This window comes from Pteropus medius, unplaced genomic scaffold, assembly GCF_902729225.1.
Source record: "Pteropus medius unplaced genomic scaffold, Ma_sr-lr_union100, whole genome shotgun sequence".
In the NCBI taxonomy this organism is placed as follows: domain Eukaryota; kingdom Metazoa; phylum Chordata; class Mammalia; order Chiroptera; family Pteropodidae; genus Pteropus; species Pteropus medius.
Genome location: NW_024349804.1, coordinates 13787442 through 13812617, shown reverse-complemented (window position 1 = coordinate 13812617; position 25176 = coordinate 13787442). Strand labels below are relative to the sequence as shown.

The following is a 25176-nucleotide window of genomic DNA, read 5'->3' as shown; positions in this document are numbered from 1 at the left end:
TAAATGTAAAAAAGAAGTTACTTATTAATTCATTTTAAAGTAACAGTAATGATCATTTTTATTTTAAAGTAATGTTTTGAATTAGAGGAGCCTTGTTTGACACTTTTGCAAATCTCTTTAGTGTCCGGTTTGTTAGAGAACGTCTGGGCCCCCATATCTGCTCCGCATTCAGTCCGTTAGTGTCAGCTAACTCCTAGGACACGGCGCCATGTGATTGGGAGAGAATGGGAGGCAAGGGGCAGACCAGGCCTTACTGTCGCCACGGAAATCATTTTGGCCTTGCGAGCGCCCAGGTGTCCTGTGTGTGAGAACTGCTGATTTAGACGGTTTGCTGACTCCCGTTGTCCCCATCACTGGGACTTGCCAGTGGCCTCTGACAAGGACCGACGCCCCTTCCCGCATGCTCCCAGAGGACACTGACACTCATTTCCAGATCAGTCGGGAAGAACCGAACGTTAGAGAGCTGACCGTTTTGGGGAGACAAAACGAGTCCCTGGCCAAGCATATATTTTTTAAATATATTTTTCTATCCTGGGGCTTTAGAGAGCCTGACCCCCTACACTGTGGGAAGGACCTGGGGTTTTGAAACAGACCAGACATGGGGCTTGTCCATGGTGACTGCTGCGGTGCATGTTCCCGCATGGGTCGTGACAGGTCCCTGCGTGCCCCGGTCCGCGCGTGTGCGCAGAGGCGTCTGCAGGCATCTGCCGCTGACCAGCTTGTCTTCGCGTTCGCACTGTATTTTAGGTCTCCAGGCGTTTCCCCGTTTCTTTTCCCTGTCAGGCCTTGTGCGAATTCCCTTACTTTATTGTCCCTTGGCTGTGCGAATGTGCGTTTCGAACTGTGTTGCTTACTTAATACTTAATAGAGGAATTACTGATAGCAAAATTCGCCCCCCTCTGTCCGAACGTTCTGTGTCTCCAGCTTCTCGTGGTCTCAGACTTGTTCACCGAACGCAACCAGTTTGAGATGATGTACGTGACCCTGACCGAGCTGCGGAGGGTGCACCCTCCAGAGGACGAGATTCTCCTTCAGTACCTGGTGCCTGCCACCTGCAAGGCGGCCGCCGTCCTTGGAATGGTAAGTGAGGGGTGGTGCAGAGGCCGTCCTGTGATGATTGGGTGTCGGGGGTGCAGCCTCAGCCTTGGAAGGCTCGTCCCAAAGCTCCACAGCAAGCATGAAACGCCGGAGAATTCAGTCAGTATTGGTGTGTTCCCACGGGGCCCGGGAAGTGTGCTGTGGTGGGCCCACCTTGGAGTGGACCCCTATGCCCCTCACTCGTGCAGCCATCATGGTGGCTCATGCCCCAGGAGAGCTTGGTGTGCGGTGGACATGGGTCCCACTCCTCCCCAGGTGCCATGGCACCCCTCACCCCCTTTGATGTGCTTCCTGTCAGCAGGGCCTCCTTGCTAGGGACCACTTTGTCACAACAGCCCTGCATTTCTGCCCCCTACGTGGGGATGTCTTAGTGTTTTTCACCACAAGGGCAGGGGCCTTCTTTTAAGTTCTCACTGCCTACTGGGTCAGAACTCTGCGAGCGCCACCCTGGTCTTCTGCACGGATGTCACCACACAGTGTCCGCTGAGCAGGCCTCACGGAGACGCACAGACATGCGCACCGTGGGCCCCGCCTGTGTGGGGCGTCCTGAGGAGGACTGGCCCCGCCGCTCGGGGCTGGGCCTTGACGCCTCTGTCCAGGACTGGCGTTCATGTGCTCTTTGCCATGTGGCATTGGCCAGTCACTAGGTTTCTTACTCAGACACCTCCTGGTGCCCATCTTCACAATGGCAAGAGGGAGCCATTCACTCAAACGTGGGTGGCTGCTGCGTGGCGCGGCAGTACCTGCCCTGGCCCATCCCCCCCATGTTTTGAACGTGGTCCTGTCTGTCCTGACAGTGACTGACCACGTGCCCCTGCAGCGGCCGGTAACATTTGTGGAGCCCTTTCTCCTGCACCCCACACGGCCCTCTCTCAGTCTGCCTGAGGGAGGCTATTGTCCTTTGCCTGCGCCCCGGGATGCCCAGGCAGTCTGAGCCCATGTCTGTGCCTGAGCCCCAGCTCTCCCTTCCTGACTGGGCTCCCCATAGAATTTGTCCCTTTGATCCAGGCCGCCAGAGCAGGTATCATCCCAAGTGGCCTTCAGCCATGGTGCCACCATCCAGGGAACAGAAACAATGAGTTCATCGGCTGTCCCTCTCTTCAAAGCCTGAGTCCTCTGGGTGTTGACACCACGTAAAAGCAGCTAGACTTGGCAGGTCCTTTTGTCTTGATGGAGAGTTTCAGCTGCTAGACTCATTTTCATTGTAATTGTGTTTTTGTGCTCAAGCCCAGATCCTCCAGGCAAATGTTGTGCTGTCTGTAATCAAATAAGCATAATTCTTTAAGAGGATCCTGAGGCGAGATGATGCCCTTGGGACTCCGCGGTCCTCTCCCCGCAGGCCGGGTGCCTGGCTTGGCCTGCAGCTCCGCCTCTTCCCCTCGAGACACTGGCCCGGTGCCGTGAGGTCTGCCTCCCTCGCTGTGGCCCTGCGGCGTTCTCAGAGCCGGGGTTGGGGGGCTTGTGGGGTCTGGAGGCACGGGCGTGGCAGGCCGTAGGGAGGGGTCCCGCAGTCTGTGGGTGTGGGACGGGAGGAGGACAGGGACATCCTACGCAAGGAGTGTCACTCTCAGCTGTGTCTGCAGGGGCACAGCATTCCCGTGAGGGCCATAGTCAGACGGCTTTTTGACGAGATGCAGGCTTGGCTGGCAGTAGTTCCTTCCCCGGGTGGATGGTATGAGACGCTGCTGCTGTCACCACCTCTGCACTGTGCTTTACATGAAGGTCCCTCTCGGTGTGGGGTCCACTGAACTCATGTGAGGGTGCTAACTGAAGTTGACGACATTTTGAGTAGATGCCAGTCGGGCCCCGAGCCACCCCAGGTCATTTCTAGGAGGACACGCAGGGTTCCCTTACACTCACCTGTGATCTATATTACGCCGAAAAGACACAAAACATAAATCAGTGACAGGGGAAAGCGCATGGGGCGAGATCCAGAGGAACCGGGCTCAGCTTCCAGAACCCTCCCCTAGAGTCAGGGGACACGCTCGGTTTCCTCAGCAACTCGTGACAACACACGTGGCGTGCCACCCGCCAGGGAGGCCCCTTAGAGACTCAGAGCCGGAGCTTTCATTTGGGGCTGGTCCGCAGGCCCCTCCACCCGGCACATCCCAGACCACAGACCCCAGGAGGGGAGGGGTGTCAGCGAGGGCGGCTGAGGCACAGGGAGCCATTCTCATCAGCGAGGGTGCTGGGGACGCTCCCGACACCCAGGTTCCCGGACGGCAGCCTGAGGACGGCAGTCAGGCCTGCTGGGAGAACCCCCCCGTCCGCACACGGTCTTCCACCGCAGCCTCCGGGCCTCTCCCGCTTCATCCTGGGGCAGCCCTGCTTTTGTGCCTGTGCCCCAGGACAAGGCCGTGGCCGAACCAGTCAGCCGGCTTCTGGAGAGCACGCTCAGGAGCAGCCACCTGCCCAGCAAGATCGGGGCCCTGCACGGCATCCTCTACGTGCTGGAGTGTGACCTCCTGGATGACACTGCAAAGCAGCTCATCCCAGCCGTCAGCGACTATCTCCTGTCCAACCTCAAAGGCATCGCCCAGTGAGTGGCAGCTGCCCAGGGTCGGGTTTCACAATGGGCTGTGGGAAGTGACGTAACACGTTTCAAAGCATGTGTCCGACCCTGGCCACATCGCACGTAGGGGTCAGTGGGAACTCTGCAGGCACCCTCCTTGAGGGGATGGTGGCCAAGGTCCGCGAGAGCAAAGACGGTGCACACCTCCAGACGGTGGCTGCTCGCGCGGCTGAGCTCGGCTGTCGTCTCGTGTTTCCAGCTGCGTGAACTCGCACAGCCAGCAGCACGTGCTGGTGATGTGCGCCACCGCCTTCTACCTGATCGAGAACTACCCTCTGGACGCCGGGCCCGAGTTCTCTGCGGCGATAGTGCAGGTGAGCGGGCCCTGCTCCCACCGTCGGGGGTGGAGGGGCATGAGCGACGGGAGCCCCAGAGCGGCACTTCAGCTCCCAAGTCCTCCCCTCCAGATGTGCGGGGTGATGCTGTCTGGGAGTGAAGAGTCCACCCCGTCTGTCGTTTACCACTGCGTCCTGAGGGGCCTGGAGCGCCTCCTGCTCTCCGAGCAGCTCTCCCGGCTGGACGCAGAATCGCTGGTCAAGCTGAGTGTGGACAGAGTGAATGTGCACAGCCCGCACCGGGCCATGGCGGCCCTGGGCCTGATGCTCACCTGCATGTACACAGGTGAGCGGTGGGGGCGGGCAGCTGGCCCACGCCCACCCGTGTCCGAGCTCCGGACCATATGGTCTCCCGTCGCCGCTTCTTGGGACATGGACCACAGGTCCTCCTCCAGTTCTCAAGGAGATGCTGGTGTCAACCACGCCTGGGGAGCCCATCTGTGGACCGACCACTGCCCCCCGTGCCACTGCCTGGGCCTCCCACCCCGGGTTTCAGATCGGGGACTCCCGTGGGTTCAAGACACTGTCTCCAAAGCCTGTCTAGTCACACAAAGTAGGTAACGGTGCCGAACGCCTCGTTCCAGGGAAGGAGAAAGTCAGCCCGGGCAGAACGTCCACCCCCAGCCCCGCCGCCCCCGACAGCGAGTCCGTGATCGTGGCCATGGAGCGCGTGTCTGTCCTCTTCGACAGGTGAGGAATGAGGCCGCGGTGGCCCCAGCTGCACTTCTGCTCGTGCCCTGACCAGCTCATGCTTCACCCTGGGCTCTGTGGGAGTGGGCCGTCCTCGGACCCCAGTACCTAGGAGTTTGGAGCTGACGGGCTCTGAGGCCATCCCAGTGGCTGTCCACCTCCCCCGAGGGCGGCGTGGTGTCAAGAGGGGCACGTGAATGGGAGCCCGGGGGGCTGGGCGTGGCCCCTGAGCCATAACAAGACCTGCTGCAAATGCTGCGGGCATGGAGAGGGGCCCGGCACAGTGGGTGCGCGCGCACCCCCAGGGCGTCGGAGCGGCTTCAGGAGGACTTGGGAGGCAGGTAGAGGCTGGAACAAGAAACTCGTGTCTCTGAGTCAACATCAACCGCACCGTCCCACGCCGAGCTGGTGGCTAGGATCAGCTCAGCTGGCCAGTTCTGGAAAAGGGGCTGGGCGCCTCGTTGGCTTTTGTCTGCAGGACAGGGCCCCAGGCCTCTCAGTGGAGGTGGCGTGACGCGTGTGGCCTCCCCTCGGGGCGGCCGGTCTGCCTGCTCAGCCGTCATCTGCAGGCAGCTCAGGCAGCGGCAGCTTTGGGTTTTCACAAGCACACGCTGAGCAAGACTCCGTGTCCGCTCTGGCCAGACACGCTGCTCCGGGAGCTAAGCATGTGCGCTCTGTCTCCACACGGAAATTTCACGTGAGCATTTATAGTCAGGCTTCCGTCCCACGCTCATCTGTCAGCCAGGTGGTGGCCTGAGGACCGCGCTCGGGTCCCTGCCTTCCTGGAGCTTCGACTCCAGCACTAAGGAGACATCTGTCAGCACGTGCCGTGCAGGCGTGCAGCGGACCGCTGTGCAGACTCTAGGTGGGCACTGGGCGGCGGAGGGAACTGTCATTCGTGGGTGCTGTCTGGAGCAGCAGCCTCCCGTGCTGGGCAGCGGCTGGCGACTGCGGACAGGCAAGTCCAGGCACCCGCGGCCGGAGGAGTGGGCCTCGTTTCCAGGCCACGGCCACTGCCCTTCAGTCACTTGCAGCTGGGACACCGTCGTCATGGTTGTCTCCACCGTCAGAGGGACGCTGCTCGGGGCGGACGGGGATGTGAGGGAGGTGCCGACGGGAATGCCCGTGGGTTTGAGTTAGACGAGGAAGCGGTCCTAGCTGACAGCGGTGCTACCGCGTCGTGACAGAGAGAAGGCCATGAAGCATCGGGCACAGATAAAAGCAGAACGTCATAGGGCTGTTTCCACTGAAAGCTTTTTAATCTCTGCCGTAACGTCACTGCCCGAATTCTTTCTGCTTTATGCTATGTGTGACCTAAAAACCCCTTTTTTGAATCATTGGCCCCATGTGGGCAGAGAGCCCCAAGCCAGTGCGTCTGTCTGTAAGTCACTGGCGAGGTCCACAGGAAGAGGGGGCGCCTTTTGCCATCCTGGTTAACACTCGGAGCCCAGCTCGCGACCCGCTTGGAAGGCCCCCTAAAGTCCCGGGCACCTGGCCCTGGCGTGCGGCAGGCAGCCCCGCGACAGCTGGGTTCAGACGCGAGGCTCTCCCGGGCGGGGGCGGGGGTGGGGGCGGCCGGGACTCTGACCAGGTCCCTCCTTCCAGGATCAGGAAGGGCTTTCCCTGCGAAGCCAGAGTGGTGGCGCGCATCCTGCCGCAGTTTTTAGACGACTTCTTCCCGCCCCAGGACGTCATGAACAAGGTCATTGGGGAGTTCCTGTCGAGCCAGCAGCCCTACCCACAGTTCATGGCCACCGTGGTGTACAAGGTGAGGGCGGGGCGGGGACTTCCCACACGTCCGGGATGCCTCAGCGTCCCATGGTGTTGCCCAGCAGCGTGCCACCGCCCGGTCCCTCCCCTCTGAAGCGCTGTGTCTCTGCACCTGGCATCTGGGCCTCTCCTCCTCCTCAGGTTTTCCAGACTCTGCACAGCACGGGGCAGTCGTCTATGGTCCGGGACTGGGTCATGCTGTCCCTGTCCAACTTCACGCAGAGGACCCCGGTCGCCATGGCCATGTGGAGCCTTTCCTGCTTCTTTGTCAGCGCATCCACTGGCCCGTGGATCTCGGCGATGTATCCTTCCGGGCGCTGGGCCAGGCTGGGGCCGTGCTCTGCTGTCGACGTCAGGGCACGTGTGCTGCGTTAGTTTTTAAACCGCAGCTATCAAGGTGACATTTACCTTAAGCCCCAAGAGAGCGAACTGTTGACCAGGAAACCGAAACCAGTGCGTTCACCACACGGACCGGCAGAGGCCGGGCCGGGCGGGGCGGGCGGGGCGGGCGCCCCTGCAGACCCCTCCCCGTGCACTCGCCGGCTCTGTGCAGCTGGGTCTGTCACCGATGCTGCTGCTCATTATCCTCTTTCACTGTGGCCTGTGTCATCCCCTTGGGTACAGCTTAGTGAAGATCCAAATCCCACCCCCTTTTGGCAGCCGCCCCCCCACACAGACCACAGAGTCTGCAGGCAGATGCCAGTACTGGCAGCAGGCCTCGCCCGGCGCAGGGCGCCACAGCTCTGCCCTCATTCCGCAGGAGGAGCTGCCGGGTCAGGTAAGTGCTGCCGAGAGGTGTCCTTCCCATGGGCCTCCGGCCTCCTCGGCCGGCTTTGCCTGGCTCCCCGCTCTGCTGGGCAGAGATGCCTTCCAGCCGGAGAGGGGCAGTGTCCTGGGAGCTACTGTGGACCCGCTGGCAGGGGCCAAGGTGGGAGGAGCTGCTGGTACCAGCACGGCCCGGGCTGCTGTCCGCTCTGGTTTGCTCAGAGATTCCCAAGCCCACTTGTCAGCCAGGCCGGGCGAGGACCGGGTGAGGACTGGGAGACAGCCGCCCCCACCCCTGCAGCCTCGCTCCTTAACTCCCCCACCAGCCTCCCTCATGTCATCAGCCGGATGGGCAAGCTAGATCAGGTGGACGTCCACCTGTTCTGCCTGGTGGCCACGGACTTCTACAGACACCAGATGGAGGGCGAGCTGGACCGCCGGGCCTTTCAGTCCGTGTTCGAGGTGGTCGCGGCACCGGGCAACCCGTATCACCGCCTGCTAGCTTGTTTGCGGAGCGTCCACAAGGTCGCCACGTGCTGAGCGCCAGGCGGGGCGGCCACAGGCAGCGTCGCCTCTGCCGCGGGGCGGACGCGCGCTCGCAGTGAGGCAGCGGCAGGGAGTCCGTGCAGCAACGTTGGGTTGAGCCTGAGTCCGTGCAGAAAGCACGAGCAGCTGCGTCACTGGCCCTTGGCTCTAACGAGTATTAACTGCCAGCTAACCCGGCGTTCCTGCTCCCGACGTCCGGCCTGGCCCTCGTTTCCAGGGCACAGCTGCTCTTGTGTCTGGGACACAAGTCTTCTGCAGGGTGGCCGTTAGCCCCCCTGCTGTCTCACAGGCAGGAGGTGACACCATCGAGCTTTTGAGAGCACTCCCCCATGTCCCCCAGTGGGGCACGGGAAGCCTGGGGCTCGTGGTCCTGCTCCAAGCAGGGCGTGCGCCAGGCGGGGAGGCTGGGAGCAGGACATCAGCGCCATACTTCCCTTTCTCTGTGTTCTTCTCAGGATTTAAAGTTTAATTGTATCAGTAAAGAGATTAATTTTAAGGTAACTTTCTATGCCGTGTAAAGTCTGCTGCATGCTATAGGCTCTGCGGGAGTGGACAGCCTCTCCCCCCAGTGACCCTCTTTCTCACCCAACACCTCGTTCCTCCTTAACATGCTGAGGACATTTTGTGGCACACACCCTCCTTTCTGCGTGTTCACATTAATTAGGACGTAGAGAAGTGTCACTGTTCAGACATTTGTACCAGGCCTTCTCCATCCAGCCCTGACACAGTACCCACTCAGCTGTCCCGTGTGTAGGAGGCACTTCTGCCCGCCATCCCCTTCCTTAGGCACCACCAGTAAGGGGCAGTCTCTCTGCACTTAGGCTGACCAGGCCAGCCACCAGACATGAGCAGCCTCTTGTATCCAGAGCCTCTAGCTTTGACGTGCTCCGGCTCCCAGCCCAAGCTGGCTCTGGGTGCGGTCTGCCCAGGGGCCGGCCAGCTGGTGTAGGGACCTGCTTCCCTTGTGGCCCCTCATGCATGTCGGGGCCCAGACGCATGCCGGGCCCGGCAGCCCCAAAGTTGTAACAGCTACACTTGTCTGAGCCTCTGTTAGTAGCCGAGCTTGGTATCGTGGCCACTGTTAAAGAAAGACCTGGGACCTCCTTGGCCCCCTTTCAACGCCCATGCACCGCCCTGCACCCAGGAGAGCCAGGCCCTGCCCCTGGGCCAGTGATGGGGCTCTGCCTGACGGTGGCAGGGAGGGGACCTGGCGGGGTGGTCACAGTGCTGCTTCAACCCCATCCTGGGCCCCTAGGCCCGATTAGAGCATCAGATGCAGACGGGGCCAAGAGCTCGGGGTGCTGAGGGTGGGGCTCTGGGCCCCAGAGGCGGGCCAGCCGTGCAGTCACGTGCTGTCTGGGTTTGGGGCGTTTCACGCGGTAAGAACAAATAATCTCGCACAGGAAAAAGACCCTTTGGCTGCGCGGTTAGTTATCCTCCCGTCTGTGTGTGGGGCCCGAGCTCCCCGCCGTGCATACGGCTAGCACAGGGCTCCGATGCGAGCTGCCCTCGCTCCCCCAGAGCCGCCACTTCCTGCCGGTCCTGGCTGCAGCAGTTTGGGGTCAGCTGCAGTGCAGGGTTTGCCCACTGCCCATGCACGTGAGGGCAGGCTGTGGGGCCTCTCCTCAGAGCAGCCCTTGGCTTTTCCTGCCAACCCCCAGCAGATGTCCGGCTGAGCCAGGCATGGTCGTGGACGCGGGTCAGATGTCAGCAGGCCTTGAGGGCCTGTACTAAGTTTAAGAAGTAAGAAAGTTACCGTTGCCCTTTGCTCACTTGGGCTCTCGTTTCTCATCCCTTTTCCTGGGAAGTTCTTAGAACTTGCTGGCCTACCCTCCCCCCGCCCCCCAGGATTTCTGCAGCTCTGAAATGGACGTGTCACAGGCTGATGTTCCTGGCTAGGTGTTTACGTTTGTGAGAAAGGACGCTGTGAGTATAGAGTTCAAAACTGTTTCTCTTGGGGCTCACGTCACTGGACTCAGCCGAGGCTTCCGTCGGCCCTCGTTCGCAGCGTGATCCACACAGTCAGTTCTTGCCATGGGGCCCGGAGCCTGGCTCTGGCCGTAGGTGCCAGCCCAAAGACCTGCCTGCACGCCCCGCAGACGGGGATGTGTCGAGTGCAGTTCCCACACCCCTGGTTCAGTGCACGTGCGTGTGCGCATCTGGAAACCGACCGGCGTCTGGAGATGCTGATGTGCGGGGTCTCCAGTGTGGCCTCGTCACTTCTCTGTAGAGGCTGACGTCTCAGACCTGCCCTATGGAGTTGGCTGCACGAATGGGCCGTCTGAGTGTGGGGGTCATTGCTCGTTAAAGTCTCACTGAGAAAACTGTCCCCCTTGTCAGCTCTGCAGAAGGCGGTTAAGACTTTGAGTTCCTAAAAGTTTACGGCAGGCACCAATCGTAGTATCAATCCAAATTTTGTTGAAAATATTATTAATTTGATTGCTGGGTTTTTTTTTTTTTTTGGCAGGGAGGGTGGTTTTGTTTTCCTGCTGGTGACGTCAGGAAAGAGCTGAACGAAACCAGGGTAGACTGACTTGGCAGTGACTTCAGCGCGTCTTCTCCAGAAACGCGCCCCTCCCACCGCTGGCCCTGCCAGGTGTGTGCAGGTGACCTTTTCAGCTGCCAAGTGTCCTTCACTATTGTTTCTGCTCACTTTCGCGAGCCGCTGTCTGCTTTCAGAAGGAAAGCATGACCCTCAAACACCTCCAGACACCCAGAATGTAGCATCAGAGACGGCCCTGCATCCTAAGGACCCCCACACCCAAATGTCCCTCCGTGCGGGTGTCGTTTCTGAGCCCTGGGGGCTGCGGGATCTTCTCCTGTGGGGCCGAGATGGGCGGTGCTGTTGGTCCAGCGGGCCAGACTCCGAGCAGTAGCCTCTCGCCTGCCTCACGGGCCCCGCTGCCGTCGGTTGCCGGAGCTGCTGTGTGCTTAGTTCTCTGTTTCGCAGGGAGAGGAGCTCGTTTCCTCTTGACACCGTGCACATCCTCCCTAGCATGTGTCCTCACTTGGCTTTTGTCCCTACCTCTGCGGTGAGTGCCCGAAACCGTGGCTACCGGCCTAGGTGAGACAGTTCTGCCTGGAGCAGGGGTGGAGGAGAGGCAGGGGTGGGACCCGGAGGGCCGCCATGATAGTCGCTGGCTGGGGAGCTGGGCTGGGTCATGCAAGTGAGGACTGGCCCACACCGCCTGGGCCGTGGCCTGGAAGGTTCAGGGGCCCCGTTCTCCTGTGAGCCAGTCACTTTAATGCAGTTGAAGGAACCCCCGCCCGCCTGCCCGCCCCCACCCCAGCGCTTCTGGGAGCATCCAGCCCTGGACAACCGCTGCAGTTCCCGCTGCTAGCGCAGGGCGCACCCCGCCGTCACGGCCCCGCCACAGGTGGTTTGGCTCTGAGCTAAGTGGGGCTGCGGCAGAGTGGCCATCAGTGGGGTTTCAGCTCACGCTGCACCACCACCCTGACCCCACCGCCCTGGGAGCCAGTAGGGCCGTGATGGGTGTGTCCCGGAGCCTGGCCTGGAGCTGACTGTCCACTTCGAAAGGGAATGCGAGGACTGGCTTGAGATGTATAGTTAAGTTTTTTAAACTGCTACATTGTACATCTGAATTAAAGAAAAAAATTAAACCCTGAACTGCTGTGCGAGGCCTGCTTTGCTTCTGGAGAACTGGAGTCTGCGGGGGGCGCCGAGGCCGCCTCATCAGCACACGCTGCCACCTCAGAGTGGAGACCCCGTGTCTGCCGGGTGAGGAAGTGGCCTGCAGACCACAGCGCAGTGGTCCTCCTGCCCCGCGGACGAGCTGCAGGGGCCACACTGGTTAAGTGACGGAGTCCAGTTGGGCAGGGCCGTGGCTCTTCGGCACTGAATCTGCTTTCATGTCCGGCCAGGGCCCCAGAGGGGCAGCCGGGGCTGGGCCGGGACCTGGCCTTTGAGGCCCCCAGCCTGGCCAGCCCTTCCCGCTCGAGACTCCAGCTCTGGAAGTCAGCACGTCCTCTTAGCTCAGGGGAGCCGCTGCTGGGAGCCTGGGCCGTCGGTGCTGTGGTGACCTCAGGGTGCAGATGGCTACCCACCAATCTTCAGACGGCAGCTCCAGACCGTGGGCTGTTCGATATTTGGGCAGGTACTAAATATTCCTGGAAGTCCTGTGGCCTCCGGCCGTTTGGCCGTGGCAGCCCGCCCAGGCCCCCAGTGATGCCTGAACAGATGGCTGAGCACGGGCAGCCTGGCTCTGCCCTGGGGGCTCGGCAGTGTGACCGTGCACGTGAGCTTTTCTCCGTTTCTTTGGGAGATCTGTGTCCCCTGCCCTCCCAGGCACAGGACCCCCTTCTCTGCATGGGGACGGTGGCAGCATTTGGCTGCTGGGACCAGGTGGACAGGCCATGTCTGCCTCAGTTGTCACCTGAGTTGCTCTAAACATCTGACAGGGGTAACTTCACCCCTCAAATCCATCTCGCCTGCGGCATGACTCCAGGGCCCCAGCGCCTCAGCCTGCAGAGCCACCTGAGCTGTAACCCCCTCCCTGGGCCAAGCCTGGCCAGCCGGCCTCTACCTGGCACATCCGAGCATAACCAGCCTGTCATTTCCAGTGGGCTTGTCACCCACTGTGGCAGAGGGCCCTCAGCCAAGAGCAAGACCCTGCCTCTCTCAGAGGAAGCCCCGCTTCTTACCTGAGACCCTGAGCCCTTCTGGATGTGCCTCTGGGCGCGGTCCGCACCTCAGTCCACGGCAGCCTGGCCGTGCCGGGAGCTGCTGCATGAGGCGTTCTACGTTGGCCCAGGGGTCGGCCTGTTTTGGGGAGTCACCAAGATTTTGGGGAATCCGTGAGCTCCTGTGGTTCCCATGGGCTTCGGGTCCTCTACAGCCTCGTTCCCCATCTGCCCGATGGCTCACCCACTGGCCGCCCAGGTGGCCTCACTGTGTCCCCGCCATGTCCTTTCGGAGTCCTGACGTTCCCAGGCCTTCACACCGCGTGGGGAGGGGATTGGGAGGAGCCACTGGTCAGGGAAGGCTTGGCGTGTGGGGGGCCCAGAGGGCCACGGGACCAGGTGTGGGGCCTGTCCACCGAGGCAGAGGGCCACGGTTAAGGGCCTGGGCTCCCGGCATACACGGGGGGAGGGGCGCTGGTGCGGCGTGGAGGGCGCCCTGGGCCCTGGGCCCCGCCCTGCCCCCCACACCCTGTGCTGTCCTGCCGTTTCTCACGCTGGGGTTCTTCCACTGCCCGGCTTCCCTGCCCACTGCCATAGGCCCGACTCGGCCCCTCGGGGGCTGTCCACCTCCCGCCAGGCTGGACGGGCCCGGCGCTCATGAGTCTCGCGTGGACCGAACGTCGTTCAGAAGGACACAGGCCTAGAGAGCGCGGGCCTTGCCTGAGCACGGCTGTCCCCGGGCTCTCGCTCCGGCCTGACTGCCCTTCTCCCTGCAGGTGCTGCCGGTGCCCAGCCCCCGGCCCCCTCGTCCCCTGCCCGCACAGACTGAGGGGCCCGGCCGGCCATGCAGCTCTGCCAAGGTATGGAGCCCCCTCCCCAGCAGCGGACAGCCAGACCCCTCCCAGTCCAGGTCAGCTGGGTGTTTGGCCCTGTCCCCACCTCCCACCCCACCAACCCCCTGCTACCTAACTCTTTCTTATCTGTGGGGGCTCAGCATGAGGGCTCAACTTCTGGAAGTGCCTCCAAGGGCTCCCTCTCCAGGGCCTTCTGGTATCCACTGAAACCCAAGAAGAGGCAGTCGGGGTCCAGCCTTTTCCCCTGACTCCCCTGCACGTGCCAGCTGGAGGGCGAGCAGGAGGCGCAGGTGCCCCTCTGGAGCCGCTTGGGTGCCAGGGCCCTGAGTGTGGGCAGTGACTTCCCGTGTGCCAGCTCCTGCCCCAGGAGGCATTGGGACTGGCTGTGCTGGTGTTACCCAGGCCAGGGACTCTGGGGTGGCAGCTTGACCTGACAGTAATCTACCAGCCCCAGCCAGGCCAGTGTCCAGCCTCTACCCTCTCCAAAAGCTCCAAGATCGTGATCTGCCTGCTTCCTCCTGGGACGCCCACCTGGCCTGCTGAGAGGCGTGGTGACTCAGACTCACTCGGCCTTGGCACTGTGGTGGGAAAAGGTCCTCGGGTGGGGCAGAGAGATGGCACCATGGCCACTCGAGAAGGTCACATCTTCAGTGCGAGGATCAGGGGCTTCCTGGAGGAGGTGGCCTTTTCCAGTCATTGATTCTGCAAATACTCCTGAGTGCTCTGTGCCAGGCGCCAAGGCCCAGAGGAGTGCAGCAGTCAGGAGCCCTCCTGGGCGCTGCCACACAGCCAGGCAGTGCTGTCCCCATTTCCCCAGGTGAGCCGAGGCCCAGAGAGGACGGGCCTCCCACCAGGAGCTGATGGCAGGGCCAGTCCTCGACCCTTGACCCAGGAGTCCCCTCCGAGTGTCTGTACGTGCCCCCTGGTACCCCGCCCTGCTATGCCTCCAGTGCTGAGGGCAGGAAGGAGGGCACCCCAGCTGCCAGCCCAGCCTGGGCATCTCCCTGAGTTCAGGCCACCGCCAGGACCCTGAGGGTGCCAGGCAGGCCCACAAGCGGCCACCTGGGCCTGTCCAGCGGGCTCATGCTGCTGGACCCCTTGCCTGAGGTTTCTCATTTAACTTTGGAATGCTGACGCCTTAGGTGGCGCTTTCTCTCTGCAGCCCCCACAGGCTCCCTACTCCGGTCTCCTGCCCGCTGGCGAGGCCCGTCCCCAGCCTGGCCCTCAAACCCACCTTCGCTCGCACAGTTGTGCCATCTCACGGCACCCTCCCGGCCCAGCCAGGGCCCGAGGTCGTACCTGTGCCCCTGCCCCTGCCCCTCGAGACATCGACTGGGGCCTGGCAAGCCCTGCCAGAGGCCCACTGCGGGAAGAAGAGCCCCAGCTAGTCCCCGGGAGGTGGCGGGAGTGTCTGCTCAGGCCACGGCAGGGGGCGTCGGCTGCGTCGTGGGTACAGAGGAGGGGTGGCAGTGTCCTTCCAGGGAGCCTGCCAGCCAGCATCGTCAGACCCGGCTCCCAGCCAGCTGGCCTGGGTTCAAAGCCTGGCCTGGCCCTTTGCCCCCTCAGCCCCTCAGTGACTTCACTTTTTCAGCTTTTCATCCATAAAATGGGGATGACAGCAGTGCCAGCCTCCCTCCCAAAGCGAGCCGTGAAAATCAAAATCGGAAACACCAACACGGCACGTAGCACAGCGTCCCGTGCTCAGAGTGCTCGATTCTCGCTGCTGTCGCGTTTGCAAGCGCTCTCGACCCAGCTTCGCACGGCTGGGAGGGAGAAGGTACAATGGGCTGGCTCCAGGTCGGTCCAGTTGGCAGGAAGGAGAAAGAGAAGAATGACCAAGAGGAGGTAGGAAGACCGGAGAGGAGGTGATGTCAGAACAGGGCTCTGGAGGGCGAGCAGGAGTTTGCCAGTAGGTCCAGGGGCAGGGTCTGGGCGATCTGCTGGGAAGCGGGGTGTTACTTAAGGTTAGTCCCTTTATCTGTTCTTTTCTTTACTCTTCGCCATGCGCTTTCCTGCAGGGAGCTGGGGACGGAAGGGGGACCGCCCGGTGAGGTGGAGGAGGCAGGTCCGGGCACGGAAGGTGCTGATGCAGGGTGGTCAGGGCTGCAGTGGGGCTGCCCAGGGCACAGGGACACACATGTCACCTGCTCCCAGCTACTCTCTGGCCTCAGAAACCGCCCGGGCTCCTCAGCTGGATGTGTCACCCAGGCCAGTAAGCAGCCCCAGCTGCAGGGAGGGAGACGGGCCCGCAGACGGGCAGAGCGGGGTCTGCTCGGGCCGGAGGCCTGCTCTCGCCCCGCCTGCCATTCACGCATTTGTATTTCCCGGCATAAAACGTGAGCCTGTTGCCGGGGCCTCGGTGCATAGGCCGTCACTGGGGCGGGGCAGGGGCAGGCGGGTTGGCATGTCCATGAGGGTGTCTGCTCCTTTATGGGGTCCCCTCTCTGTGTCCGTCTCTGCCGCTCCCACTCCCTCTGCCCTCTCTGTCTCCCCTTGTTTCTGTCTGTTCTTGGTCTCCGCGCTTTGTTCCACCCCAGCTCCCCATCTCAGGCTCTCTCTGGGCCCTGCCTGCCTGTGTGAGCCGGGGCTGGGCTGAGGTGGGGGCCGCCACCTGCACCCCACCCCTCAGGACCTGGGCCGGCTCAGCACAGGTGCCTGGCTCCATGGGCCTGGGCTGCTGAAGTCCGGTGGCCGGGCTGGGGCGGAGGCAGGCCCGGGGCCCGGGCCGTGGGTTCTGGGCCCAGCCCGCCCGCTGCAATATTGATGGCCCGTCACGGCGGCCCCGATTCCTGCGCTTTCGGTTAAAAGCTTTCTGTTGTTGTAGCTTATGCAGTTGCTCTGTTGCTATGGAAACGTGACATCAAAATGACGTTTCCCGTTTAAAAGCTTTTAACTAAATTCCTGCCTGTCAGATGTAGGCCCCATTTTGAGCCGGAGCTGCCTTCCAGGAGCGGGGCTCCCGCCCACGGTGTGCAGGCCGCGGGCACAGGCCTCCCTAAGCGTGGTCCTTTAACCCCGCAGGTGCCTCCGGCATGGCCGCGGCCGAAGCGCCCGGCTACCTTGTGTCTCCTCAGACGGAGAAGCACCGGCGGGCCCGCAACTGGACGGACGCCGAGATGCGCGGCCTCGTGCTGGTCTGGGAGGAGTTCTTCGACGAGCTGAAGCAGACCAAGCGGAACGCCAAGGTGTACGAGAAGATGGCCAGCAAGCTGCTGGAGACGACCGGCGAGCGCCGGCTGGGCGAGGAGATCAAGATCAAGATCACCAACATGACCTTCCAGTACAGGTAGGCGCTGCGTGCCCGCCGCACGCACGCACTCATGCACACCCGCCCGCCACGCGGCCGTCTGCCCACCGCACGCACGCACGCCACGCGGCCGTCTGCCCACCGCACGCACGCACGCCACGCGGCCGTCTGCCCACCGCACGCACGCACGCCACGCGGCCGTCTGCCCTCCCACGCGCACGGGCCCCGCCGGCGGAGCCCAGGCTGTGGGGGCTACTGCCCGCAGGAAGGGGGCGGTCCCTCCGGCAGCCTCACGGGGCAACACGGGGCCCACGGAAACCATTCGTGCAGCCCCGTTGGGGAGATGGGGACCTGAGGCCCAGCGAGGGCCGGGCTGGGACTGACCCCGGTGCTCCCCTGTTTCTGCTGAGCCGCCCCTAGGGCGCCTTCGCTGCCCCCAGGTCCCCGCAGGTAGCTGCCCCGTGACCCGCACACACCCACCCAGCCAGGGCACTGCGGGCCACCACTCCAGGCGCGGCTCCAGGCAGCAGGGGGGTGGGACGATGCCGCACCGACAGGGAACCTGAGGCCCGAGGCGAGAAAGAGGCTCAGCTCCGGGCCTGCGAGTCCCGCCTGCGCCCGACGCCCACTCGCCTCAGTGTCCACTGAGCTGGCTGTGAGCCCGCACCACGCTGACCTCGGGTCGGGCTTGGGGTCGTTAGGGCTGACCGGGAAACCCGGGGCGCCCTGGAGGGCCCTGCCGTGCGAGGGGCCTTGTTCGCGGAAGGGAGCAGTGGCAGCCCAGGCCTGCACCCACCGTCTCTGCCCGTCCCACGGTGGCCCCCCGCTCCCCGCCCTGGCAGCCTGAGGGGAACCTCTGCATCAGGGCTGAAGACGGAGCTCCCAGGCTGGGCAGCACTGGTGTCCAAGGAGGGTGCCGGGTGTGGCCTGTGCACCTGGGATCTCAGGACATGTGGGGCCCCGGCCTATCTGCAGAGGGTCGCAGTGTAAGAAGGTCACTGGCAAGGTGAAGGTCGCTGGCAGGCTGGGGCCTGCTGGCGTGGAGGTCAAACAGGAGCTAGGGGCTGTGGGGGAGGGCGGCACTCGTGCTCGGGGCCCGGCAGGCAGCCTGGGCAGGGTGGGGCTGGGCCTCGGGCTGCCCGCAAGAGCCTCTCAGTGCCTGGGAGGCCAGGCACGTGCCTAGCCTGTCTCAGCCGATGCCAGCCCTGGCCGCCCCCTGGTCCTCCTGGTGGCTGCTTCAGGCTGGGTGCAGACTGGGCCTCAGGCACCTTGAGCCACACTCTGTAGGGAGGACCCTCTCCGCTCACAGGCAGGGAGAAAAACCCCCACCTGGCCAGTGGCTCCTGGCCGGAGCCTGGAGGCGTGCAGCGGCTCTGGGGGCCCTGACAACCGAAACACTTCCCAGTTGCATCCATTTAACTTTTGGTGGCCCGGGGAGGAGCAGGCCCAGAGCCTGGCACTGTCCAAAGGCCCATCTCGGACCTCCAGCCCTGGCCCCAGCCAGGCCTGGACCAGAAACAGGCCGCTTGGTCAGAAGTCATCATAGTCACTTAGTAAATTGGCATAGCTCCCAGCTGCGGCTTCTGGTGTCACCAGGGCTGAGCTGTCTGCAGACACCTCTCAACGCCCGGTGAGGAGGGGGCTGTGGCGGTGCCGTGGGCGGGTTTACCAGCCTCCGTCTGACTCGGTAATGCACAGGCTCTGATTGGTCTCTGGCCACTTATTCATTATTTATCCTGAAAGCCTTCTCAGTCCCAGGAGAGGAGTTCAGTTCCATTCCTGGAGGCAGGAGATGGGGCCAAGGAGGCCGCAGGAGCCGAGGGTGCATCAGAGCGGGCAGCTCGGCCCTCCGGGGGGGCCTTCCACTCCAGCCTGGGGCCGGGGGTGAGAGCTACACACATGTACGGCACTTCACAGTTTATGAAGCCCTTTTACCCTGTGGCTCCCCATGGCTCCTGTTCACCCCATGAGAAGCAGGTCCAGCGTAGGAGAGGGACTCACCGAAGGCCGCACAGCCCTAATCAGCCGACACTTTGGCTGGTTAGTTTATCTGTTCCCCTAAAGAGCATCCCACAGCAGAAGCTTTTTATTTTTTCGCAGTAGCTCTTTATATATGAAGGTTGTGGGGCCAAGGGGTGACTGGGCTCCGTGGAACACGGTTGCTGAAATTCGGGGGCCTCCTGTGCTGGGGCAGGTCTTTACTCTTCTCCAGGCGGTGGGCTGGCTCCAGTGGGCAGGACCAGAGTGAGGGCAGGAGGGGCCTGGAGGGGAGCCCTGGGTGGAGGCTGGGTGTGGGCCCAGGCGCAACTCCTCACCCCTACGCCCAGCATCTGCACAGCCCTCAGGGTGGTAGATGGTGGCCTTGTGGGTGGGAAGACAGAACAGCCGTGCTCTTCTGCATGTGACCGGTCCCTGGCTTTCTGCTGAGGCCATTCCTGTGATGTGTGCTGCCCCCAAGGTCAGCCCCTGCCATGGCCTTTGCTCGCCTCCCTGTGCTGCAGGCCCCCTCGTCATCTGGGTGTACCTCTTTACTGGAGATGACTCAGGCGGCCAGCCCATTATTTCCAGTGACCAGTGGCCACGCCTTGGTAAGGGACCCCACGTCAGGAGACAGGAGCCATCCGGCCACAGGGCACTCTAGTTCCAAGGCCTCCCTGCGTTTGGGAGGAGCATGGGGCAGGAATGTGGGGGTCACAGGCTGAGACTGGGGTCTGGGGGGAGCCTTGGGCCTCAGGAAGCAGTGGGTCTGACGGGGCAGAGGACGCCCTCCTATACACACCTGTGGCCTCGTTCCGGGCCTGGCCGGGCTGCGCAGCTGTCAGGCAGCACCATCCCTCCATCTGGCACCTCCAGAGGACAGCCTGGCCTGGGTCTGCATGCGCGGGCAGACAGGAGGCAGGACTGATGTGGGGCTCAGCGGGGCAGAGCTGCTGTGCAGACGCTTGGCCAGAGGTCCGAGGGGGGACGAGGCATAGCCGGCTGCGTGAGAAGGTGCCCCGTCAGGCCCAGCCCTGCGGCTCCCGGCGCCTTCGCCAGCGTGATACCTGGACAGCTTGCTGTCCGTCAGGCACTGGGCATTGTCTTATTAAACCCTCCCTACAGCGGTGTGAGGCGCTCACTTCATCATCCCCATTTTACTGATATGAGAATGGAGGCTCAGAGAGGTTAGCGAACCTGCCCAAGGTCACACAGCAAAGTGGTGGGGACGAGACACAGACTCAGATCTGCGCTCTATCTAACCCCAGCGGTTCTCGCCCCTCAAGGCATCCTCTGTGGAAAAACACGTTTATGATGTGATGACGTTTTGTTTGTATCGCGTATTGTATTATGGCACGATCATCCTGTGCGTGTGTGACGTGTTTCATTATGTTACCAGGGCTGACTAACTTATTCAGGAGCAGTATCTGTTCATTGCAGAGGCTCTAGAAACCACAGCCGAGAGAAAAGCAGTAGGTGTCGCCTGAGGTCTCGGCCCTGACCCTGATACCGTTCACCTCTGGGGCACGTGCTGCCTTTTCCCATCCAAGGCCGCATAGGTCCCGAGCCCGACTTCTTTCTAAGTGCACTGTCACCCTGGCCCTGGAGCCTGGCTGATTTTTCTGGGGGGGGCCTGTCTGGCCAAGAGCGGCTCCTGCCCGTGCCCCATGGCCCCCCCGCGGGCCGCGGAGCTCCGGCCCCCGCCGAGGGCCGGGCGGGAGCAGCCGCGTCTCACCCTTGGCTCTTATGTCTCTCGTTTCAGGAAATTAAAATGCATGACAGATAGCGAGTCCGTCCCGCCCGACTGGCCCTATTACCTAGCCATTGATAGGATTCTGGCCAAGGTCCCCGAGTCCTGTGATGGCAAACTGCCGGACAGCCAGCAGCCGGGGCCCTCCACGTCCCAGACCGAGGCGTCTCTGTCGCCGTCCGCTAAGTCCACCCCTCTGTACTTACCGTATAACCAGTGCTCCTACGAAGGCCGCCGCCAGGACGACAGCTCCGACAGCTTACTGTCCCTTATGTTCAGGTAGTGTGCGACCCCCTTCTGCCCCCGCCGTCCAGACCAGAGGCTTCGAGCAGTGAGGGCGGTGGCTGTCGGCCGGGGGCGGCGTCCCCTGCCATCCCTCGCAGGCGGCAGAGGGCGAGGGGGGTGTGAGCGCCCCAGGGACAGAGAGGCCTGTGACGGGGAGGCTCAGACAGGGGGGCAGCGGGAGGCTGCAGTGCGTGCTGTCCTGTCCGCAGACTGGCTTTGTCTCCCGGCTCCGTCACTTCTCAGCTGTGTGGAATGCTCGTGACCTCTCTGGGCCTCGGTCTCCCTCCGTAAAATGGGGACAAATCAGTAGCTTCTCCAGGGATAGCTGGAGGTGTCGGGAGAACAGACCTGGGCACAAGGCCCAACTCATGGAGGAAGAGGAGGCCCACACGGTGTGCTCCCCCCCCCCCTCAGCCTGTGGCTCCCCCTTTCCCCCTGGGCAGACCCCACCCTAGGGTCCCCCTTCTCCCTGCCCTCGCCAGCCTGGCTGGTCTTCTCAATACCAGGGAGGAGGTGTGGGCTGAGCCTCCTGAGTGTCCTCGTAACCCAGCCACATGAGTGTGACCGTCCCCTGTGCCGTCCATCACATGCTTCCTTCCACGTGTCCCTACCCTCAAGCTGCCCACATACAGGCACGCAGGAGACTCAGCCCTACAGTGTGGGGCAGGGCGAGCGGAGGAGGGGACATTTGAGTGGGCTCTCAAGAGCGAACAGGAGTTGGCCGGCTGGAGAGAGAGTGTGGATTTGAGCCCCGGCCCAGCTTCTGCCCCGAGCCCTGGTCTTCAAGTCTGTCAGATGGGGCGGAGTGAGGAGGCCTCTCTGGGGGCCCCCACGTCCTGACGCCTCGATGCTGGGGCTGCTCGTCAGCTTGCCCAGCGCCCCTCCCCTGGGGGCTTCTCAGCAAAGCCCCCAGCCACCAGCGCCTTTGCCGACAGCCAGGCCGGCGCAGCAGGGCAGCCTGCCGCCTGCGGCCGGTCGTCTCCGTGGACAGAGCCCAATTCCCAGGCCCACAGCTGTCCCCGGCATTGCACCAGGCTGGGACGTGGGACCCAGAGCTCCGCTCCCCACCCCGGAGGTGGCCCGCGTCGCCGTTGTGCTGAGAAGCAGATAGCCCAGACTGGGAGACGGGCAGGGCCTGGGGGTCTGGTGGGGTTGGACGGCTCCCTGCCCACCAGCAGGGGCCGGTTAGACCAGGGGTTGTCAACACCCGACAGCAGAGGGCCCGGGGAGCTGCGGGCCTGGGCTGCCTTCACCTCCCGCCCCCTAGCCTGCCCCTGGGTACGGGTCCTCCTGCCGCCCCCCGCAAGTCCACGTGGGCGGGAAAGGAAGGGGGCCCAGGCCCCAGACCCGTCCTTCTGGGACCACAGTTCCCCATCCGTCCAGGGCTGGCCGGGACTGGCGGTCCCTGGCTTCCCAGGGGTGCCACACTGCCCAGCACCGTCCCCCCAGCCATCCTCCTCTCTCCCCTGAGTTCCCACTGGGCCTGCGCCACCCTGCCCTCCCTGCTGAGTGGGTTCAGGGGTGCTGTCCTCATGGGTTTCCTACCCCCAGACCGCAAGGGCTTGCATGCGTGTGACCTGGGTCGTTGGGTCCTGGCGGATGCGGCGCTGCAGCCCCCTTTGCCTGCGGCCCCCCACGCACGTGGACGATGGGGCCCTGAGCAAGCGGCGGAGCCCCCCGGCCCCCGGCTCCGTGGCCGCTTCTCAATTGTCCCCCAGGTCGGGTCGGCGGCCCAGCGCAAGGTGCAGAGCTGCCACCTGCAGAAGAAGAAGCTGCGGCTGCTGGAGGCCATGCTGGAGGAGCAGCGCCGGCTGAGCCGCGCCATGGAGGAGACGTGCCGGGAGGTGCGGCGCGTGCTGGACCAGCAGAACATCCTGCAGGTGCAGAGCCTGCAGCTGCAGGAGCGCATGATGAGCCTGCTGGAGCGCATCATCGCCAAGTCCAGCGCCTAGGCGCCCCGGGCCCGGGCCAGGCCGCCCCCGGAGGGCGCTCGCGGTCGGGACTTTGCGCCAGGGCCCTTTCGAGGACCCCACAGCCCCGGGAGACCCTGAGGTCCCACATCCAGCATGAAAGCCCTCCTCGGACACAAGGCCAGGGACTCCGGGCTGGTTCCCCCAGGAAGAACGTGCCAGAATCCACTCTCCACCGGAGTCGTGTCGAGGATCCTTGAGATGGCCTCTGGTGTCACACGTGTGGTTCCTCCCCGCCGGAAGGGAGCGTGCGTCCCGGGCCCGGAGGGGTGTGCCCGCTTGGGCTGGTCCAGAAACGAAAGCCGGTGCCGACGGGTCCGCGGCGGGCGCCCCGCAGAGGCTCCCAGGGCCCCGGTCTGCCCTGGCGCAGCTCCTGACACCCAGGCACATCCGGGCATGGTGAGCCGTTCCCAGCACCTTCGTGTTCCAGTCCCTGGAACATCGGGTGTCACGTGGTCTCCTCAGTGCTAACAGTAATAAAGGCGACGCGGCTCACGTGTGCCGCCCCCTTCGACCTTCTGGGCCCAGGGGTCGTGGTGGCGAGACAAGGCCTGTCCTCTCAGAGCTCAGGCCCCACGGGGAGAGGCAGACACCTGAACAGAGAGGTGAACACCCAGCGGGTCGTGACGGTGCTGGCAGGGAAGGGCCTCTGGGCTGAGGAGGGCCCAGGCACACGGAGCTGGGGGGCCGGGCCACGCAGGGCTCCCGCTGCGGCTGCTGGGGTCCGGAGGGGAGCGGGCGTGGGGCGGCCGGAGCTGCAGGACAAGCTCGCCTGCCGCCTCTGCTCCTTGGCCAGCGACGAAGCTTTCTAGAAGCTCCTCCACGGATTCCTCCAGTGGCTCCTTGCCTCCGCGGGCTTTCGGTCACTGGCTGCAGCAGAGGCTGGCAGGGGAGCAGCCTCGCCCCCAGATTAGCACTTTGCTGCCCACGCAGTGGTTCCTGAGACGACACAGTGGGCGGGTTAGTGGCAAGTGACATGACCCGACTCGTGGTCTGGAGCAGTCCCCTCTGGCTGTAGGTGGGCCGGCCAGCCGCTGGGGGACGTGGAGGAGGGGGCCTGCCAGGAGGCTGCCATGTCATCCTGGTGTGACAGCGCCAGCTCCTCTGACACTCCAGTGGCCCTGAGTCCAGCTAGGCAGTGGTCACCCAGAGAGGCCAGAGGCACAGCCAGGCGGGCAGGACCCCTCCCAGCCACTTGGGGAACCCCCTCAGGAAGACCGCCATGGATGCAGACCTCCAGCTTTGGGGCTGAGGGCAGCAGTGTGTCTGGGGAGCGGTTACCACGCCCTGCAGTGGTGGCTGGAGCCCTGATGTGTGGCCTTGACCGTGTTCGTGTTGTGGGTATCCTCACCAAGGCCAGTTTCAGCTACCGATGTGATGTCGCCAAGCCCGGAGGTGGCACGGAATGCTCACGTCGGCTGCAGCACCCCGCCACAAAGATGGGGAGCCGGGGGTGGCTCGTGTGGAAGGCCTGAGTTTCAGAGGCTCACCTGGCTGGGCTCCAGTGCAGGTGCCCGTCCGCCTCTTAGGGCACCCCCAAACAACTCATTTGTTTAACGAACATGGGGCCCCTGCTGGGCTGGCCTGAGAGGGTGATTGTGCATGTGGCCCACGAGGGTGTCACACCTGGAAGGTTCCCCTGGAGGTGACAGATAGAGGTTCTAAGTTATGCGGCAGGTTTTCACCTTCACCATCTTTGTGTTCCAGAATCAGGGCCCTGAGGTTTTAGGGTAACAGTATCCGCAGGGTATCGGTTACAATGTTGTGTGGCATTTCTCACTGCTGTTAGAGGTAGTTTGGGCTGTTTTCTCGCTGCTCTCTGAGAGCTGGTTCTGTGCACTCTCTTTGTCTTAGGGGAGTGGCCCGGCCCGCCCTGTCCTTGGTGAGTGTCAGAATCACCTGGTCAGGCAGGGAGTTTGCGGCCTTCACAAATGGTGTCCGTGTCCCGTTTCTTCTGAGTTATCCCTCCATTAAGGAGGAAAAGGCGGCTGTATCAGTAAAGGCTAAAATATTTGATAGGATGCAGAGGACTACACCCGAACTCCGAAAACTAAAATCGGGCAGCAGGCTAAGGGGCTTGGTCTCCTCATTATTATTTGATGTCGTTTTGCCAGTTCCAGCTAATGCACTAAGGGGGGTGAAGTAAGGCAGCCTACGAGATGAGCGAGGAATGAAAACTGCCTTTATTTTCAGCTAATATTTTTGTATACTCAGAAAACCAAATGTACCGAAACCCAAGAGCTCTTAAACCTTAAATCTGTTAAATATGAGGATGGAAAAATACTGCATTTGCAGTCATGATGGAAGACTCTCAGCTGTCGAGGAGTGAGCTTGACCAGGAATACGTAAGATCCACATGAAGAAAACAATTCAGTTTTACTGAAGAATCTAAAACACCTGACTTTGTAGAGAAATTTAGCATACTCCTGAAAGCTCCAAAATAAATGTCATCATTTATTAGTGTAATTCCAACCAGACTCGCACCAGCACTGGGTTTTTCTGTGTTTCAAAATGGGCGAAATTATTTTTTAAGTCATACCAAAAAAAGAGTGCCAGCGAAGCCCAAGGCCCATAAACCGGGAAGACACGCCCCACCCCAGGAAGCGCTGGGGACCTGCTCGTCATTTTCACATGCAGGCGGCAGCGTCAGAGTGGGCGGAGCCTCGAGACGTGGAA

The 25176-nt window shown here is 62.6% G+C and overlaps 2 protein-coding genes across 2 annotated transcripts in view; both read left to right on the top strand.

Moving 5' to 3' along the window:
• The window catches only part of HTT (huntingtin), a 115764-nt gene extending 104360 nt beyond the window's left edge, over positions 1-11404 (top strand). The window contains exons 59-66 of the mRNA XM_039838245.1: positions 925-1080; positions 3447-3637; positions 3870-3984; positions 4078-4291; positions 4590-4695; positions 6301-6463; positions 6607-6767; positions 7557-11404. Coding sequence (XP_039694179.1) covers positions 925-1080; positions 3447-3637; positions 3870-3984; positions 4078-4291; positions 4590-4695; positions 6301-6463; positions 6607-6767; positions 7557-7770 — 1320 coding nt within the window. The 3' untranslated portion in view covers positions 7771-11404. The remainder of the gene's footprint in view (positions 1-924; positions 1081-3446; positions 3638-3869; positions 3985-4077; positions 4292-4589; positions 4696-6300; positions 6464-6606; positions 6768-7556) is intronic.
• MSANTD1 (Myb/SANT DNA binding domain containing 1) lies at positions 6774-23188 on the top strand. Its single transcript, XM_039837991.1, has 6 exons — positions 6774-7243; positions 13194-13277; positions 16293-16557; positions 20258-20524; positions 20974-21071; positions 22082-23188. The coding sequence occupies exons 2-6, from the start codon at positions 13262-13264 to the stop codon at positions 22480-22482; spliced, it is 1047 nt and encodes a 348-aa protein (XP_039693925.1). The 5' UTR covers positions 6774-7243; positions 13194-13261; the 3' UTR covers positions 22483-23188.
• Positions 23189-25176: the final 1988 nt, after the last annotated feature.

Coding starts and splice junctions, on each gene's coding strand:
- MSANTD1 (XM_039837991.1), top strand. Junction 16,558..20,257: donor AACATGACCTTCCAGTACAG/GTAGGCGCTGCG, acceptor CTCTCGTTTCAG/GAAATTAAAATGCATGACAG. Junction 20,525..20,973: donor TTACTGTCCCTTATGTTCAG/GTAGTGTGCGAC, acceptor CCCCCTGGGCAG/ACCCCACCCTAGGGTCCCCC.